Below are 20270 nucleotides of genomic sequence, written 5' to 3'. Positions count from 1 at the left end.
TAAACCCACTATGTTGGAGTCCTTTTTTGTTACAAAATCTAAGAATGAAACAAAAATGTCTCAAAATTGGTCATTAAATCAAAACAAGACATAAAGCAGCTTTCGTCAATACAAAATTTTTGCAGGAAAGATTAAAAAAAAAAATAAATTACGTACTTTCATCCAGATCAGCTGAGAAGCGATTAATAATTCGACCAACGGGTGTTGAATGGAAAAAAGACATGGGGCAGTGAAGAATCCCGGAGAAGCCCTTATCATGAAGTTGACTGGAGGCACGGAGAGTGGCCTGGAGAAAAAGAAAAAGACAAAAATTGTACATAAGATTTTAAATATTAGGCCGTTAATCTGTAAGGAAAGAGAGAGAAAGTTTACAACAGACATCATCATCATCATCATTGCCTTTCTCACCCTTCACCAGGATGTAGGACCGGACAAACACCTTCCACCTTTCTCTATCCTGGGCTAGCCTCTTAATGATGTTATGCCACGTCTTCCCACTTTTCTGTACTTTTCTGTACATCGATTTCTGACAACAGACATATTTAAAAAAAAAATATCTCTATGAGCTGTTTGCCAACGTATTTGTTGATGCCATACAGCTGTTAAAATTTACTCCAGCTGATGTACAATAGTAGTTAAGTAGACCCCCAAATTAACTCACCTAATGAAAGAGAATTTTGCCACTTCTCCTGAGGACACCCAGTGCCCATGACAACAGAAACTTACAAAAGGTCTGTGCATCTTTTATTTTGAACTTTCATCATAGGAAATTTTCTAAGCTAATTTCTCAATACTCATCCTTGAGGCCCCCCCCCCTCCCCCAATCTTTGAAGAGCTATAAATAATACATTTTTACAGAAAGATCCAATTGTACCCAGATGAAGTGCAAGATGCTATAGCAAAATGAACCTGCTAAAATGTCAGTTTCAATACTTTGTATCTCGCGATAAAGCTGATGACAAAAACTCTGAGGACTCACAATAATCTCATTATTACCAATGTTGTTAACTCGAAGTGCTGAGTAGGAAGAATAAGTCTGTCCCCATGGTTTTATGCACCCCGAATAATTTAACGAAGTTTGTTAATTTTTTGAATAATTTCTGAATATTTCCCTTTATCTTTCTTTGTTGAAATTAACAGAATCGCATAATTTCACATTTTTCGGCTCAGTTTGCATAATTTCAGAATATTTTTAGCATAAAAACGCAGGGACAGATAAGTACTGGTATATATGACTGACAACTCGACTGCTTGGTGAAAGACTCTGAAAAACATCAGACACTTTCCAAAATGGCGTATGGCAGTCTTACACTTACACTAAGCAGTCATAGTATTGATATTTTTTTTTTGGTAAGTGTTTTACTGCGCTCGCAACTGCATTAGGTCATATGAGCATGCGTAATATTGATCTACCAAAAAGAAGAATACTCACCTTTACAAGGGAGAAGGAGCGTAGAAACATGGTGGAAATGAGGATGGGGATGAACATGGTGTAGATGAGCATGTAGTGATGTTTGTCTGGATTGTCCACCACTCTCAGACTTGGACGTGTCATGTTGCCGATCGTGATATTCACACTCTGAAATATACAATATCTCACTGTAACTACATTTTCAAGTTTATAATCTGAAATATACAATATCTAACTGTAACTACATTTTCAAGTTTATAATCTGAAATATACATAATCTAACTGTAACTACATTTTCAAGTTTATAATATGAAATATACATAATCTAACTGTAACTACTTATAATCTTAAATTTACAAAATCTAACTGTAAGTACATTTTCAAGTTTATAATCTGAAATATACCTATCTAACTGTAATTATTGAATATATTATAAAGTTTGTAATCTGAAATATACAATATCTAACTGTAATTACTAAATACGTTGTAAAGTTTATAATCTGAAATCTACATAATCTAACAGTAACTATTTTAACACATTATAAAGTTTATTAAAATGAGGTTTTCGGTAGATAGCAGTAATAGTTAACAGTGGACATTGTCAATGATATGCCAAATGGATAAAGAAAAAAACCTTATGATTTTAACAAATTAAACCGTATCATCACTTTCCACCCTCTTTCCAATACTCTAGAAAGGTCTCTTTCTAACACAGTTGGGTGATACAACACTCCCCCCACCGCCCCCCCCCCCCCACCCCCCCAATTTCTTTAACAGCCAACTATTTTATCAGAGTTTATAAGAGTGAAGTCCACTTTATTATCCCTAATTTCCTACTTGTCTCATTATTTTGAAATATGGTAAGACAAATACAGTGCGACCCAGTGCTTTCTTGTCATATCTCCATTTTTAGTACCAGTGAAAACAGTTCATAATAAAGGGTAACTTTAACTCTTTAAGCCTTGAGTTTTTTCCACCGTTTTCCTGAGTTTTTTTCTACAGTCATCTAAACCTAGTGCACCACGTACCATTATAACCCCAAAAGCTTGCCTCCAACTTTCAAATAGCGGAAACAAAGGCTTAATCATTACTAAAAACTTTGTGCTCGAATAGTGCCGAAAAACAAGCAAAAACGAGCACGAAATAAAACGAAACAGTTGTCACTAGTTACTGGATGCTCCCAGAGTCCGATGGGGAACAGGTTTATTACTGCCAGACGGTTCAAAGAGTTACGAAGATTTCACATTTTCACTGTTTAAAATAACGGAAATATATATACAACAAGAAAGCTCTGAGGTGGCAACAGTCTGAACATACTGACCCCTCCACCCTGCTCCAGCCAGTAGGACAGGTACCACCCAGCCAGGGACACACTGACCACAGGTAGGCAGAAACAGAAGAAGACGAAGAGCACCACGGGGTATCCTCCCATCGACAGGATGTACTGGTGCACGACCCAAGCCTCCAGCGACCCGCTCTCCATCTCCTCCTCTGCTATCAACTTTCCTGAAGAAAAAAACCCAACAAAGACAATGAAGACTTTCTGGCAGTATAACCTACACTATCCGTACGTCGTGTTTTACTATCGTATCCATACAACGTGGGGAACTCTGTGCCACCACTTAACCCTATCCGTACGTCGTGTTTTACTATCGTATCCATACAACGTGGGGAACTCTGTGCCACCACTTAACCCTATCCGTACGTCGTGTTTTACTATCGTATCCATACAACGTGGGGAACTCTGTGCCACCACTTTCCAAAAAGGATTTAATCCGATCTGTATGCTTTGCATACCAGTCTGTCAAAATGATTTTTTGAGAAATACTGACAGTTTCAAAGAGATCTTCGCACTAGAAGTATTCTTAAATGTGAAGAATACAACCCCGGGGTACAAAATGACCCCAGGGCATATGGATAGGGTTAACACTTTGCAGTCACACAGCCAGCAGCACAAAACACCTCATCTGGTCACCCAGCCAGGAGAGCGACAGCAAAGGACTTCTTAGGCCTGGCGCCAAGTGACTGGAACGGAGAATTTTCACCGTCGCATTATTGCGCCAAGTGACTGCAAAGTGTAAACCCTTCCAGCCCCACGCGCGTATATTTTCAGCAGTGCCTGTACCTCCCACCGTCCTAAGAGTGTATACTCTCAGTTTTGGGAGGTACCGAATTTGCGCATTTGTCTAAATTAGCGAACCTAGTTAAATCTTAATTTTCATAATATTAGTTCATTTCCCTTTAAACATCGTTACATGTTATTATCTAAACCTCATTACAAAGATACTTTATGATTTTTTAGAATGCATGCCTCTTTTTCTGAAATACTGCTGTATTGACTGGGATTGGGGTTAGGGAGTGCACAAAAATGGCGGGTGCTGGAAGGGTAAGACGCATAACATGTGTAATTTTTCAGTTTTCAAAGACTCTCAAGCTACTGAAGAAACCAAACTTTTGCAGCCATTTTCAGTAATTTTACCACTAAAATTAGATGTGTCACAAGAGAGTAACAAACCCAAAAATGAAAGAGGAGAGATAAGGTCGATAAATGACTGCTATGCAAGAAACAGTGAACCACACTACAGCAGCACCCGCCAACTAACCTACCTCGCATAAAAAGAGATAGAAGCAGGGCTAAAAGGCTCGGGGAAAGAGAAGCACACAGACCTTGTTCCTTTGCTTCAGCAGTAGCCTTGATTGTCTCATCTGCATGGTTGAGGCCATTCTCCTGGTCTGCCACCTCCGGTCCACTACCGTGGGCGACAACTCCTCCACTACCGTTGTTGTTTTCCTCATCTGTATCACAGAGGTTTGTTTCAGTTAGTGTTTTATGGCACTAGCAACACAATAAGGTCATACAAGGGCCAGAGATTAGAAGTGTTACAACAGAGTTTTTTAGTTTTAGTAAGAGTTTTAGGGCACTAGCAACACAATAAGGTCATATAAGAGCCGAAGATTAGAGGTGTAACAAACATGAAAAAGGAGGAGAGATAAAGACGATAGTTATTTAATAGGAAAGAAGTAGCAAACAACACCAGAGCATCCGCCAACCACCCATTTACAAGAGAGTAACAAACACAAATAAAGAAGGACAGGAGTTTAGGGAAATAAATGTTTGATAGGAAAGAAGGGGCAAACTACACTTCACTATTATTAGTATTATATCAAAAGCAAAACAAAACAAAAAAAAACACCCAAATCAAACACAAAATGGCACTGAGATGTCATAGTTTCCTTTCTATAAATATTTTTAAAATCTTCACACCATAATTTTTCTTCTTTGATCTCTCATCTTAAGATTATAGGTGGTATCTTCAACAGCTGTTTTAAAAATCAACATTATTATATTAAATAATCTCGTTCCAGGCATATGAGAGATAGACATACATTCAAGGTCCCATCTCATTCACAACACTGTACGGTAAAGGAAACACAACATTTATCTCAGAAACTAAATAGAAGAGACAAAGAAAGAGGAAGAAAACTGTGAGGACCCATAAGGCAGATGCAAGTGCCGGGCCCCAAGCCTCGAAGGGGTCCACTCCAGCGACTGGAGGGCCTTCCCTCGTCTTGGAGTGCAGGAGACGAGGAAGAAAAGTGACTGGTAACACAAACACAAGCACATCCTTCAGCACTGCAAGACACACAGGGCCCTGAGACAGGAAACGTGGCCAGCCCCACTGACACAACAAGAGAAGCTATATGGGCCCACAGATGAACTGAGCAGGACGGCTCAATTTAAGACAGATATCAGACTTCAAGTGTGATGCGATCGAGAAGAAGAAGAAGAAGAGGAACAAATCTCACTTGGTGTACCTCCATTCTCTCCCCGGTCTGTGATATGAGACAGACTTTCCTTGCTTGAGCTTCGAAAATCACCAAACAAGCTCAGCAGGTTAGCATACTCGCCCTTATTTGACAAGAGCTGAGGGTGGGACCCATGCTCTGCCAATCCACCATCTTTCATCACCAGAATCTCATCACAGCTTTCTAAATACTGAAATTCAAAATGAAAATGAATCAATAAAAGCAAGAAAAAATTATTTTTATTTAAATGACTGCAACAATAATATTACTGAAAAGAAACTTTTATGCAAAGAGCATCTTTTAGCACTTTGATTATTCCATTCCTTTCAGCATTTTCATCATTTCTAAGGAATAAGATAATTTCTCTTTCAGTACAAATTGAGAAGCTTCTTTACTCAAATGTAAATACATATGTAAGGCATCGTGGTGAAATCAGGCGCTCATCAAAATAGTGAAATCGAAGGAAGAGGCAATTTGACAATTATAATTGAATTTCTGTTTTTTCGCTCAACACTTTTTATGTCCATCTAAAAACACATTTTCATATGAATTCCACTGAAAAAAACATTGACTAATGGCGCAAAATAAGTAAATATTCAGCTCTCAATGACTCTCAAACTATAGAAGTTACTCAACTTTGGCAGTCATTTTCTTGCTAATTTTACATCAGAAACCAAGTTACCCTCACTTTCTTCAATTGCAAATGCCTCAACGTCTTTTCAAGATAAATGAGTATTTTTTTCATGAAAAGCAAGGCGAATGCATAAGCTTTCCAGTGCTACCAATAACTCCTCATGCCCAAAACGTGACGAGCACCTGATTCCACTGAGTCAAAACACATTATATCAATAAAGTAAAGCAAAAATAAGTTTTCTTCAACTCTTTTCTTCAAACACAGCTTAAAGTTTAACACTTTGCAGTCACAAAGCCAGCAGTACAAAATACCCCATCTGGTCACCCAGCCAGGACTAGAGTGACTGCAATGGACTTTTCGCTGGGGCGCCAGGTGACCGGAAACGATAATTTTCACTGTCGCATTATTGTGCCAAGTGACTGCAAAGTGTTAAAGAATGTACATTTCCTCTCCCTTTCGTAATTCCACCATTTTAAGAAACATTTCAAATAGTAAAAAGAAATGTGAGGCGTGCTAGCTGACAAAATGAGTTACTTCTCGCAATCCACTTATGGAGATATTCGCCAAAAATTGACTCTAGGGTCAAATTTGTAGATTTTCTATAGATACAATATTCTTTATGTGTAACACGTCATTTGTTATTTCATACTTATAAATCGTAAAAACTTGACCTATAAGCGTGATGTATCTATTTCCATAAGGCTTGAATCCGAGGAGTAACTCACTTTGTCAGCACGCTTCACAAATGTATGACAAATCTGCAGGCTACCTGCAATTGATGAGTGACCAGAACGACGGTCCTCCCTTTGAGCAGTCCCTGTATGTAATGTTGGAAGATGTGTTGCCCTACTTGGACGTCCACCGCAGACATTGGGTCGTCCAGGAGGATGAGTTCACAATCGCTGTATGCAGCACGGGCCAGGGAGATGCGTTGTTTCTGACCGCCACTTAACGTAGCCCCTCGCTCACCCACCTGGTAGAAGAAAAGATGAACTGTTAATAGAATAGATTGACCTCCTAGGTGAACTGTGAGACAAAAAAGGAGGGGGAGAGAGGGGAAGTGTGTGTGTGTGTGTGTGTGTGTGTGTGTGTGTGTGTGTGTGTGTGTGTATGTGTGTGAATGTGTGTGTGTGTTTGTGTGTGTGTGTGCGTGTGTGTGTGTGTGTGTGTGTGTGTGAGAGAGAGAGAGAGACAGAGAGACAGAGAGACAGAGAGACAGAGAGACAGAGACAGACAGACAGACAGACAGACAGACAGACAGACAGACAGACAGACAGATAGACAGACAGTGTGAATTACATTGAAAAACGTTGATTTAAAGGCACAAAAAATGTAAATTGTCACTTTCCATGGACTCTGAGGCTTTGTAGCACAAATCAACTGACCTCTCAAATGTTTGAAATTGTACCGACAGCAGACGTATAACATGACAGTCCTAGGCTGTTAGATAGGACTATACAGCAGGCTGGGCAATTGCAGGAGATCTACTCATTGAACCCAAGATTGATTTCCACAGTTTGACAAAACAGAATGTTTTTTTACAACTAGACTTAACTACTTTCAAATCATGTGCTTTGACTCCTGACTCCTGACAAAGAATGGACATACCAAAAGGGAGGATATTAACATGTTCTTATGCGCAGTAGAATTGAAAATAGACTGATATGTCAAAGTCATACTCATACTCATACATAGGAGGAACTGCTGCTTTTTCTTTCCTCATCCTTACTATCGTTATTTTCCTCTAGTTCTTTTTTATGTTTGTGAACTGTTATTTCTGAGGCGCCTTGATAGTTGCCTTGCTAGAGAGGTGAATAGAGTATAAGTCTGATTCCCCCGTTTGGACTTCTGCTGTTAACATTCACCCCTTGGCGCTCATATGACCTTATGCAGTTGGGAGCGCCGGAAAACCTTACTAAAACTAAACTAAAGAACAGACATAAACATAAAGACAAAGGAGCGTAACTTCCCTTCGGGAAGCTCTGTACAAAGTTTCATTCTCAAAAAAGCTGTTTAGATTAAAAGAAACTCCTTACAATCAGCAACAATCATCACATCTGTGAGCATCATCCTGGTCACTAACAGCTGTCGCTTGTAACTACGGGGAAAAGATTTGGCAGCAAGGAGCAGCCGTTCAGCTGCTCGAGTTTAATGAGTTAATTGATCGCTTTTAAGGACAAGCGGGCTAACCCAGATTTCGGCGGGGGTTTCCAGAAATCTTGACCTACACCAAAAGTGGGCATTGCCCTACCTGTAGGAGAAGTTCGGTTTCATTGGTGTGTGTCTTTGTTTGGTTATAGAGAAAGCTCTCCTTGCCTTTTAAAGAAACTGAACAAGGGTCCAAAAACTTACTTTCGATTTTCTCAAAACAGCATTCTTCGGGATAGCCCCTTGTGCTTAAAAGTGACCAATTATGAGAGACAGTTAGAATGTTACCTCAGTGAGGTCTCCAGAGGGCAACGTTGCAATGTCAGGAGGTAGAGCACAGGCCTCCAATACCTGTTTGTACCTGGGAAGTGAACCAGAGCCAAATGAATAGTTACACATGCTATAAGGTTAGATCTCATGTCAAAGTATCTATAGTTCAATTCTCATAGGGCCAGTGATGAACTTTTAAGAGTTTCTCTTTGGTGCCCCTCCACTCCCCTTGGCTAATTCATTTATCAATAACTTTTCTTAAAATGCTGGAAGGTAAGTTCATCACTGATTTTTTGTTGTTGACCATAACAAAATTGCTTGACACCTATTTGAAAGAGAATGATTTTCTTTAAAGCTTAACATCTGTTTCAACTGTAAAAAAAAAAAAAAAGCCATTATCACGTTGACTTATAAATGCCAATACTATGTCTCTTGTTTCTCACCTGTCTTCATCATAAGCTTTCTCAAACAGGATATTTCCTCGCACGGTGTCGTTCATAATCCAGGATTGCTGAGACACATATGCCACCTGGCTAACGACACCAACAAAGCCTGATGTAACTTCCATCTGAGGAAGGAGAACACAGTTCGCTGGGAAATTTTCTTATATAAAGAAGTTGATTTATAAATACATATAGGGGTGGTGGCGGAGCAGTTAGTGCGCCCGCCTCCAAAGCGGAAAGTCCAGGTTCGAGCCTCGGTTCGGACACAGATTATTTTCACCCCCTCGTGCCCACCTGCCATGGGTACCTGACTTCGAGTTAGGGAAGTAAAGGCGGCGTGGAAAGGAACTGGCCACCCTACCATAATATGCCGAAGGCCCAGGAAGTTGTCTCACTAGCAAGGCAATCCCCAATGTAAGGATCGGATGCGGGAACAACTTAACTTAACACTTAGGTATAGGCCTACAGTCAAAATTGTCCAAGATGGCCACTCAATGTCAAGGAGGTAAGTGGTTGTCTTAGACAGGAGGATGACTTGGACAGTATCATTGTATTATAAAATGTAGTGTGGGCAGGTGAAGAAGGAAGCATAATTATTTTAGTAAAAGTTTTATGGCACTTGCAACATCATGAGGTCATATAAGAGCTGAAGATAAGGGATGTTACAAGAAAGTAACAAACATAAAAATAAGAAGGAGGAGAGATAAGGATGATAGGTGTCCATAGAAAAGGAGGAGCAAACCACACGAAAGCACCCATCAACCACCCACTAAAGAGAAGTACATTGTCATGATAAGCAAGGTGCAAGGTAGCTTACCCGTCCTAAGATGGCATTTATCAATGAGGATTTCCCGCTACCAACTTGGCCACACACACCAACCAACTGGCCCTGCAGAGACATATATAGGCACACATTAGAGGGTAAGATTTAAAATTAAACTTCATACAAGACATAAACACCACACAGTAACGCTTTATCTCCGAGGTGGGTCAACCCACTACACCGGGGCTATTTTTTGGTGCTAAATCTAAAAATGACAAAAACGTCATTAAATGGGTCATAAAATCGAAACTAGCAAACCTATTTCGATGGTTTTTCTTCTAATAAATGAACTTCCGGTTTAAGAGTGCCGGAAAAAAATTTGATGTCGAAGTCGTCGTAAAGGAATGTGCCCGCTCACCGGCAGAGTGGTTCCGACCTCGAGCTCCTGCATGGGAGCGGCTTGCCGTAGGATAAAGAGTTCAGCTTTTATTTCAGAGGATTAGAGGATGTAACAAAACGCAGTAACTGCATTACAATTTTATAAAGTAAAAGGCTGTATTCAGAGAAAATTTAAAATCAAACAGAAAAAAAAAAGAATCAAGTCCTCAATTGATTTCAGTCCTAATATTGGGAGAAAGAAAGGATTCTATTTCTCAACAAAACAAACCACAGATCATGATGTTACCGCAGCTTGCTTGAAAGATGGAAGATAAAAAAAATAGTGAACTAACTAGAAAAAGATTGTTATATTCATGCACTTAACAGGCTGCATCGTTGTTCATCCCAAACAATTCCCTCCATTACTTCCAAGAATTACCTAGAGAGTACTGAACTAGTTGACCATGTGGAGGTATTGTGGAGTCGTATATAGGCTATATAATAATAAATAATAATAATATATAACATTTATATAGCGCATTTCCAAAAAAAAGTAGCTCAATGCGTTTTACATTGGAATACCCATTTTTCAAAAACCTTCCTTACTGCTTTCTTTCTTCTCATGCAATATACATTAATGCACACACACACACACACAGACACACACACACACACACACACACACACACACACACACACACACACACACACACACACACACACACACACAGAGACTATTTTCATCCAGACAGGAACAGAACAACTACAATGAAAAATAACGTTAAAAGCTAATGAAGGATATATATATTATGAACCTTCCTAAGAAGTTGAAATTTAAAAATAGTAAATGATTAACACTTCACCTTTTAACCTCAACCTTTTGAGTTCTGGCCCACTAAGCTTAAGTTAATAAGCCATGTGCTTGAACGTCCTTGGGAAATCTTCTCAAATTACAATCCCCCCCCCCCCCCCCTTTAGTTCATTGAGGAGATCGGATGTTTCGACCAAGCTTGTCAGGACCAACCTCAGCTGAGGCATACATTCTCTTCTACTTGTGAGGGTAAAAGGAACCCACACTCAAGTGTGGATTACATTCAGGCCCATAGGATTAACTCTTTATCTCTGTGGGGGATAAACCAACTATGCCGAGGCCCCTTTTTGGTACTAAATCTAAAAATGACTAAAACATCACTAAATTGGTAATTAAATTGGAACAAGTGAACCTATTTCGATAGTTTTTCATCTAATAAATGATACCCCATTAAAAGAGACCTGTTTTCGGCAGCGGCAGTTGCCGAAAAGTAATTTGAGACGAAGTCGTCGCAAAGGAATATGCCCGATCCGCTGTCAGCCACTCACCGGCACAGCTGTTCCGACCATGAGCTGCTGGGAGGTTCTTTCCGGAGATAAAGAGTTAAAATAAAGCAAGCTGTCTATATGTCTAATGACAGTTTCTCTCACACCCACCTTCTTCAGGGTAAACGTGATGTTGCTGAGCGTTGGTCCGGTGTAGATGCGTCCATTTTCTCCTTCACTCCCACTGTTCAGGGTCTCTGCCTCCTGTTCAGGCTGCTTTTTCCCTTTTTTTTTGTGCTTTGGTTTGTCTTGTATCCCTGAAACAAAGTTAATAGTCAGTTAGAGATGTTCATGAAAGCATGGGAGTCAATGTTACACACATTTTTAAAAAGTGAGTTTTACGGCCCTTGCAACACAATTAGGTTAGGTCATATAAATGCCGAAGAATAGAGGTGTTACAAGAGAGTAAGAAACAATAAAAGAAAGAGGAGAAATAAGGACAATATAATATGTTTGGATGAATTTGCTTCCTATGTTATGTAATCCACAAAAACTTACAAGAATTAGGCTAGAAAAAAGATTAAAACAGGATTGGAGTATAAAAGAAAAAAGATAGATTAAAAAAAAATAAAAATAACAACTCCCCTCTTCCTCTATCCAAAGATTAATTAAAAAAATATGATGTAAAATGAGAACTGGGCCTGTGAAGAGACTTGTAAACTTAGCACCTCAAAGAAATGTTGGCGAAAACTTTTCCCCAATTATATTTGGGCAGGATGTACAAGAGTGAGCTGCTAAGAAAGAAATAATTTTGAAAAAGTGAAGTTTCCATACAATTTTTTTACACGAACTTCATCTGAATATGGATTGAATACACAGTGTCTCTTGCCATCATGAGCATGATCCTTGAGCTTGCCAAAAGTGCAACTTCTCTTTCAGATAAGAATATGTGAGGCAGCGAGGTAAAATCATGCACTCGTCAAAATAATCACAGTGAAGAAAGAGGCATTTTTCCGCACGTTTGTGAATTTTTATTTAATTTTCATTTTTTGACTCAACACTTTTCAAGCCCATTAAAGAACACATTTCTGAGGGGATTTTATTTCAGTTTCCACAGACTCTCAGGCTAAGTAAATAACTCATCTTTGGCGGCCATTTTCTCACTATTTTTACCTCAGAAACTAGGTGACCCTCACGTTCTTCATTCGCAAATATCTCGACTTCTATTCAACGTAGACGGATATTTTTTTCACCAAAAGCAAGGCAAATGAACAGGCTTTAAGATGATACCAATAACCTCATATGCCCAAAAATTAACGAGCGTCTGATTCCGCCACATCGAGCCACATACAAAGACTTACCATTGCCCATATCTTTCCTCGCTCTTCCAGAGCTCCATGAAAATGAAGCGTTCTCAATCTCAACTGCACTGGACTCATCTAATGGTAGAACTTCTGCAGCATTCATTTCTTCCATTATCAAAATTTCCTAAAGGAATAAAAAAAATATTGAAAACCGGACCATTTTGATTGGAAAAAAAAAATAGACACCAAAGAATACAATTTATGACTAATTTATCCGCTGTGAACATTCGGGGGTTGATATCTGATCCATGACCCTCTTCTCTGTGCAACTTTCCTTTTCCTCCTATTTTTTCACCTTCTTCAGTTGATCATCTATAATCACTAAGTCAAACCATCTCATGCCCACAACATATTTGGTTAAGGTTTAGAGCTACAGCTCAGCTGCCTCCTAAAGAAAATACTTTTCCATAAATTTCTCCTTTCACCCGGCTGTAAATGGGCTCTTGGCTATTGGAAGACAGATAATAAAATGATGTGTGGATGAGGGAGGTAGGGAGGTAGGTGCCTAACTGGCAGCAATACTGTATGTCTCCCTCAAGTGACTTACACATTAGCAAAGAATGAAGAGACCTGACCACAAAGTCAACGAGTTATGGAAAAGTTAATAGTTTAAACACACTAACTCTCCCATAGGAAGGCCAATAAAGTACATTAGTATCTCAATGCATCTTGTCCTGTCACTGGGTATTATTTTCCTTTCACTACCAATCTCCCACTCAGGTATCGTATATATATATAGCCCTTTTCTTGTTTATTTCATCTGTTTCACATGAACATGACTTTATATCCATCGCAAATTAATAGTTTTTTGAAATATTTGATGGTTTCTATTCAAACTATACTACACTAAAAATAAATGCATAGTAATTTTCGTGCTGTGGACCAATCTGGTATAAAACTTAATGCTTACTGTCCCCTATCCGTATTTACAGCAGTGAGCCTTACCTTGATTCTGTGCGTGGTGACGATCATTTCCGACACGGCTTTCATGGCAAATGGTACGGTCGCCAGGGACACTTGCATTGTGTTTAGCAACGACACAAAAGTGAAGGCCTGTGAGCGAGGGAGGTAAAAAGGGGACGTTCATAGAATTTTTTTTCGTTTCCTTTATGACTTTTAAATCTCAAAATTTTCTTGTCACACGGAAATAAACACATAATAAAGACAATAGTTCAGAAAGAGGAAGATGTTTATATACTCAAACATTTCAAAAACAAATATGATGACTTTACTATACATTACAATAAATGTTTCCACTGTGGAGCACATACACAAAATGCTTTAGACATATATTGCCAAAGTTGTAAGTATTCCGAGCAACAAATGCAATCCCAGTTTTACACGAAGTAAAAAAAAAAAAGAAGAAACATAATTTCTTTTCTATCTTGTGTTAACTGTCACTGGCAGAGCCATCAAAGTGAAGAAAATATTTGGCCTTAAAATTAAGATCCTATACTCATCATTCGTGGCGTTCAAATCACTGCTTTCCAAAAAGTCAAAATGTTTACATTATAAATATATAAGGGATGCATTTGGGTAAAAAAGAGCTGAAAAAGTAAAGGCAAGTTGCCATTTATATTCTGTCACGGACTGCGAGTGGCACTTGTGAAACACATTTGGCATAAAGCATTTTCTGGTATCATACAGTGAGGGTTTACCTCCTCTATGAATGCTGCATTATATTAAAAGTTAAAACCTCCAAATTTAACAACCCCTTCCAAACAAGAACAAGATATGTAGCCTAGGTAGCTTAAAAAATTTTCCACGCAATTCAAGTTTAAGAATACCCAATCAGGGGAGGATTTGAACTACAGCGTCATCCGCTCTACCTGTGCAGCTGTGAGGTTGTGTCCGGTTGACACATATCCTATAAAAGTGAGACAGCTCGCGAAGATGGGTACCATCATGGAGGAGCCCATACTAATGCTCTGAACCAACACACTTCTTTCTAGAATGCTGCGCTCCTCCTGGCGGATGTCTGGGGACACAAAGACAGCCGCAAATTCAATAATAATAATAATAATAATAATAACAATAATAATAATAACAATAATAATAATAACCATTGCATTTCAAGGGCCGCCAAGTAATCTATGGTAAGTCATATTTTTCAAATTTTACATGAGAGACCAAAAAAAGGATTAAAAAAAAGTGTTTTGGGTGGATAAACTTCGTTTTCATAAGAGAGCCTAAGTCTGTCAGGACATTTGTAGGCTCCCTTATGAAAATGAAGTTTATCCATCTAAAACGACGCTTCCAGAAAATCTGTTTTTTGTCTCTCCTGTAAAATTTGAAAAAACATAACTTACCATAGTTTACTTGGCGGCCCTCGATTTATATATCGTATATCCACTCTCTACAGCATGCTCTATGCACTTTACAAATATCATTACCCCATCCATCAGACCCTCTGTGAAAACTCAGAAACATTCTCGGCTTCCTCGGAAGCATAGAGATCACTCGAAGGCCTATAAGTATAGCGGTAAAATTTTTTTATACTCTTGCTAGACTAGACTAGCATTGATTTTTTTTACCATCAGCCCCTTGACCTGGCTCACATTGAGTCACTTTCGGCCCACCTGGTAACTACGTGTAACTGTAAGACCTTTTTGTTGAAATACATGAAACGGTATGGGTTTAACGGCCCTATCAACACCATTAGGTTATTTAAGAGGTGGGGCCTCCTAGTGTAACGTCCGTCTCCGAAAGGACCGAGCCAAGTGGGAAATTCGTGTAAAGTGTCTTTCCCAAGGTCACAACGTTGGACCGAGCTGATGCTCGAACCCCCAAATCCGCAATCTCACGATTACGAGTCCGGTAGCCTAACCACTAGGCTACCGACGCCACCCTTTTTTGTTAGGCCCCTTTCCTTGATACTAATACACCACTACATTAGCCTTACTCTTAGTTTCTCTTGAGGAAGCCTATGTGGTGAAACGTTGAGCCGATTAAATAAACAAATTCAAACATTTTTAATTTACATAAATTTTGGTCAGCAAGTTTATCAAGACTTTCCCATCCTTCTCTTCTTTTTCAACAATGATGATACTGATGGGGATGATATAGCATAAGAGTGGATTAGGTAATGCGGTTGAGAATCTGTTAACTCTTCCAACCCCAGGCTCGTTTATTTTCAGCAGCACTTGTATCTCCCACCGTTCCAAAAGCGTATATTCTCCATTTCGGGGGTTATCAAATTTGCACTTTTTCGAAATTAACTAACCTAATTGAACTTTAATTTTCATAATAATTGTCCATTTGCCTTAAGACATAGTTATATGTTATGATCTAAAACTCATTACAAAGATACTACATCACTTTTTAGAAAGCATGCCTCTTTTTTTTTCTTCTGAAATACCGCTGTATTGGCTGGGACTGGGGTTAGGGAGTGCACAAAATTGGCTGGGGCTGGAAGGGGGTTAAATCAATGATGACAATGTTTGTTAGTTACTCAGTTTCAAGTTTCAATTTTAGCGCCTACTCTAGATCCCCTCAGGCTGTCCTTAGGACACATCCCTCGGATCGTTCCCTCTCCTCGCATAGAGGTATCAAATTTTGAAACTAAATCTTCTTCACTTCCCTAACGCGTAGTAAACGTTAGCCAAAATATCACATGTGGGCAGCTTCTAGTTGATGACTGTGTTAGTGTTATGAACCTTATCCCAATAAAGCTATTACTGGTACAACGCTGGCAGCCAAATCCCTGTATATTTGTGTGTATGCCTAAAGAAAGGTACCAAAAGTCCGATAGTAACCATTTTGAGTAAAAGGTTGTACCTAATAGGAAATTCAATGCTGAACACAGTGGTTTTTTGAATTTTTGAGATATCTCAAGTAGTTTTTGAGACATTGCATATTTTGCGAGGTAGGGTATAAAGATCTAATTTTGAGAAAATTAGCTTTTAAGTTTAGAACACATGCAAACTTGAAAAAAAAACGATGATTCAATTGTTTCTAATGTATGTATTCATGGAAATTCATTTCCAATTCGGCATTCAGTTGAAATCAATTATTGATTAGAATTCCTTGGTAAAACATAGCGGGGAAGAGAAAACAAGCTTCAGGAATAGATTTTAAATACCTTTTAAAAGCAGCTATTTTCATGATCTTTTTTAAAACATACCCTACTCTCAAAACAATTCCCCCCAAAATACTTAGAAGTCAAATATCAATAAAAACTCATTTAACACTTCGTTAAAAAATGGTGAAACATTTGCTGAAAACACATTTTGGTAAAAAAAAGTGATAATTTTTGTCATTATCAGCCTGAAGCTCAAAATGATCTGGCGACTTTTGGCACCTTTCTTTAGGCTACACACATAAAATTTATTAAAGATGCTCTGTTAGATTTGAGATAAAAGTTGGTCACACATTTTAAGTCTTTTGTAAGACAGTTCTGTAACAGTTCTTCCTTAATCCCAAAGCCTTTAATTGACTGTCAGAGAGCGTAAAATGGCAGCTGCGAAGGTGTTATAAACATAGAAGACAAAAGAACCAAGCTTTTGACCAAGTTGTTTGACCTTCTATGAGATGACTATAAGAACTCCACACCATTTACCCAAGGGATGGAGTCAAGTGGGTCTATGTAGAAAAACTAGGGATAAAAGCCAAGTAAGTTGCCCTCTGTCCAGACCTGCATTAACCAAGAATAAAGCTAGTTACTTAGGCAGGAAGTAGAAAGTTAAGGTCAGGACTATCAAGACCTTTAAGGTAATCTGTTAAAACTTTTAACTGGTAAAAAGAAAATGCCTAAGAAGCCAGAGGAAATAAACATCCAAGATAGATCTCGTTTTAGTTTTAGTAGAGGTTTTACGGTGCTCGCAACTGCATAAGGTCATATGAGCGCCAGAAGATTAGAGGTGTTACAAGAGAGTGACAAACATAAAAAAGAAGAAGGGGAGATAAGGACGATAGATGTTTGATAGGAAAGAAGAAGCAAACCACACCAGAGCACCCGCCAACCATCCACGATCTCTCTCTTGCAGTCACAACCATGATCAAGAGTGACCGTCTAAGATATACAGGAGATTACATATTAGTAGGATCATTCGACAAAATCATAATTTACAAGCTTAAACTGCGCTGGATACTAAGAAAAAGTCAAACTTTTCTCAATTTTGGCATTGTTACTTGTGAGATACTATAAAACATTATCCATTTTACATCTTTGCTGACGTTTTCTATAAAATAAAATTGGTAATCAGCCCAACGTGGTGACAAATCAGCACTAACAATACACCTGCTCCTCTAAGGGTGAAATAGTCTGCACACATACCTGCAATTTTATCACTGAAAGCAGTTTCCCAAGCACACATCTTGATCAGTCTTATACAAGTAAGAAGTTCTGTCATCAAACCCACCTGAAAAAATTAACCCCACAGAAGCTCCTGATTCAAATACATCAACAAAAGAAAACAAAAAATATTGATGTTTGAAATAACATTCGACATGGTATTAGTCAGTTGAGAGGAATTAAAATTTAGTCAACATTAAGAAACAAGAAGAGAGGAAATGTCTCAGCATCAAAAAGGAATGATTAACCCTATCCGTACGCCCTGGGGTCATTTTGTACCCCACGGTTGTATTCTTCACATTCTAGAATACTTCTAGTACGAAGATCTCTTTGAAATTTTCAGTATTTCTCTAAAAATAATTTTGACAGACTGCTATGCAAAGCGTACGGATCAGATTAAAGAGTAAATTTCCTCTTTGGAAAGTGGTGGCACAAAGTTCCCCACATCGAGAAAGACTATGCTGTATACACAGGTCATGATAAGAATCATGGGCCCTCAAATGATGATAGTAAAACACGACGTATGGATAGAGTTAACTCCTTTTTGGGTTGGCATAATAAACTTTCCCTTAACTGTCAAACTCAAAACCATCTTTCATTATGGAAACTTTATTTAACAAATAAATTTTTATATGATGTGATGTGGGCCAATGGCTTTAAACACTTAATAAACTTACTTACTTACAAACTCAAAACCAAACATACAGCAGCGGTTAACATACTAATACTATACAACACAATGACAAATTAAGGAAGAGAAGAAAGAAAGAAAAGTACATTGCTTTTTAAAAAATCCCTCTGGGGAAAGTTGGGTTAAAAAAGAATGCACAACATAGAGTTAAAAATCTAAGCCAGGTCAGAAAAACAACAACGAACAATTCTTCCCCCTCCCTCCCTCCATCACTTCCAAAAAATGACAGAACCACTCAGAAAAGGAAGAAAAGGATTAATGTAGTAGCCACTGTCAGGATACTGACAACAGCTTGTGATTAGTGGCATGCCAAGGAAATAAATATCAAGGAAGTCATTATAAGTAAATAAAGCCTTCCTTGAACATACCTTTCACTCGCTCTCTCTTTCTCTCTACATCTCTCTTTCTCTCTACATCTCTCTTTCTCTCTACATCTCTCTTTCTCTCTACATCTCTCTTTCTCTCTACATCTCTCTTTCTCTCTACATCTATCTCTCTCTGTCTCTCTCTATCCGTCTCTCTCTCTACTTCTCTCTCTCTCCCTCTCCCTCCCTCTCTCTCTCTCTCTCTCTCTCTTTCTCTCTACATCTCTCTTTCTCTCTACATCTATCTCTCTCTCTGTCTCCCTCTATCTGTCTGTCTGTCTGTCTGTCTGTCTGTCTGTCTCTGTCTCTGTCTCTCTCACTCTCTCTCTCTCCCTCTCTCTCTCTCTCTCTCTCTCTTTCTCTCTACATCTCTCTTTCTCTCTACATCTATCTCTCTCTCTGTCTCTCTCTATCCGTCTCTCTCTCTACTTCTCTCTCTTTCTCTCCCTCCCTCTCTCTCTCTCTCTCTCTCTTTCTCTCTACATCTCTCTCTCTCTCTCTCTTTCTCTCTACATCTCTCTTTCTCTCTACATCTATCTCTCTCTCTGTTTCCCTCTATCTGTCTGTCTGTCTGTCTGTCTGTCTGTCTGTCTGTCTGTCTCTCTCTCTCTCTCTCCCTCTCTCTCTCTCAGTACATTATGCCTTAACTTATCGCAGAATGTCATCACTTACTCTTCGATCAGTAACAGCTATGCACCTCTCTCTGTACTTTTGGGAAAATTTAGCGCAAACAATCTGGAAAAAAACGTAATGACAATAAATAAATACTTTTTCAAAAGAATGCCATACATCAGAGGTGGAAAAACTTTCTGAAACATGAGGTCTCCTTGAATGGGTTACTACTAGTAAAGAGCAACACTTCTACAAAATTGGAAATAGTGTCCGAGGTAACCTTACTTTTACATTATGGAGAAAATACAAAATTAAACTGCCTTCTTATGAATAAATAGCTAAATTTTTTAAACTGTTGACAAACCAATGGAGCTCAAATTTGCTATTCCATTAAAAACGTTGATTTTTTTTGCCCTTAAAAAAGAAACACTCTAAAAATTCATTCAAACAATAAAAATAAAAAAATACTTTGTGTTTCTGTAAGCATCTCCACATAAAGTGAGAAGGCTGTAGATTGCATATATACTGATAGAAATAAATCATTCACCTCAAAAATTTAAAAAAGAGAAAAACAACAAAAACATCTAAATGTTTCTAAATCAACACAAAAAAAGACATCTCTACTGAAGCAAACACACTATAGTCTCCCTCTTTGTCTCTGTCCCTCTTTCTCTCTCTCTTTGTCTCTCTCTCTCCTTGTCTCTCCCCCCCCCCTCTTTCTCTCACTTTCTCCCTCCACCCTCCCTCCGTCATCTAACTCATCTCTGTATCTCTCCACGTGTCACTCTTCTCTGC

The 20270-nt window shown here is 38.6% G+C and overlaps 1 protein-coding gene across 1 annotated transcript in view; it reads right to left on the bottom strand.

Annotated features, from left to right (window-relative positions):
- LOC101864068 (multidrug resistance-associated protein 5) overlaps window positions 1-20270 on the bottom strand; it is a gene marked incomplete in the record, with an annotated part of 113698 nt that overhangs the window by 14179 nt on the left and 79249 nt on the right. The window contains 15 exon segments of the mRNA XM_013083082.2: window positions 157-286; window positions 1433-1579; window positions 2733-2917; window positions 4079-4207; window positions 5219-5408; window positions 6622-6825; window positions 8289-8361; window positions 8714-8838; window positions 9531-9602; window positions 11322-11467; window positions 12512-12638; window positions 13460-13567; window positions 14344-14492; window positions 17790-17874; window positions 19536-19598. Of these exon segments, the coding sequence (XP_012938536.2) occupies window positions 157-286; window positions 1433-1579; window positions 2733-2917; window positions 4079-4207; window positions 5219-5408; window positions 6622-6825; window positions 8289-8361; window positions 8714-8838; window positions 9531-9602; window positions 11322-11467; window positions 12512-12638; window positions 13460-13567; window positions 14344-14492; window positions 17790-17874; window positions 19536-19598 (1933 nt within the window).

The sequence above is a fragment of the Aplysia californica genome, unplaced genomic scaffold, assembly GCF_000002075.1.
Source record: "Aplysia californica isolate F4 #8 unplaced genomic scaffold, AplCal3.0 scaffold00209, whole genome shotgun sequence".
NCBI lineage: Eukaryota > Metazoa > Mollusca > Gastropoda > Aplysiida > Aplysiidae > Aplysia > Aplysia californica.
The sequence above is the reverse complement of the archived record's forward strand: the minus strand, read 5'-3'. Positions and strand labels throughout refer to the sequence as shown.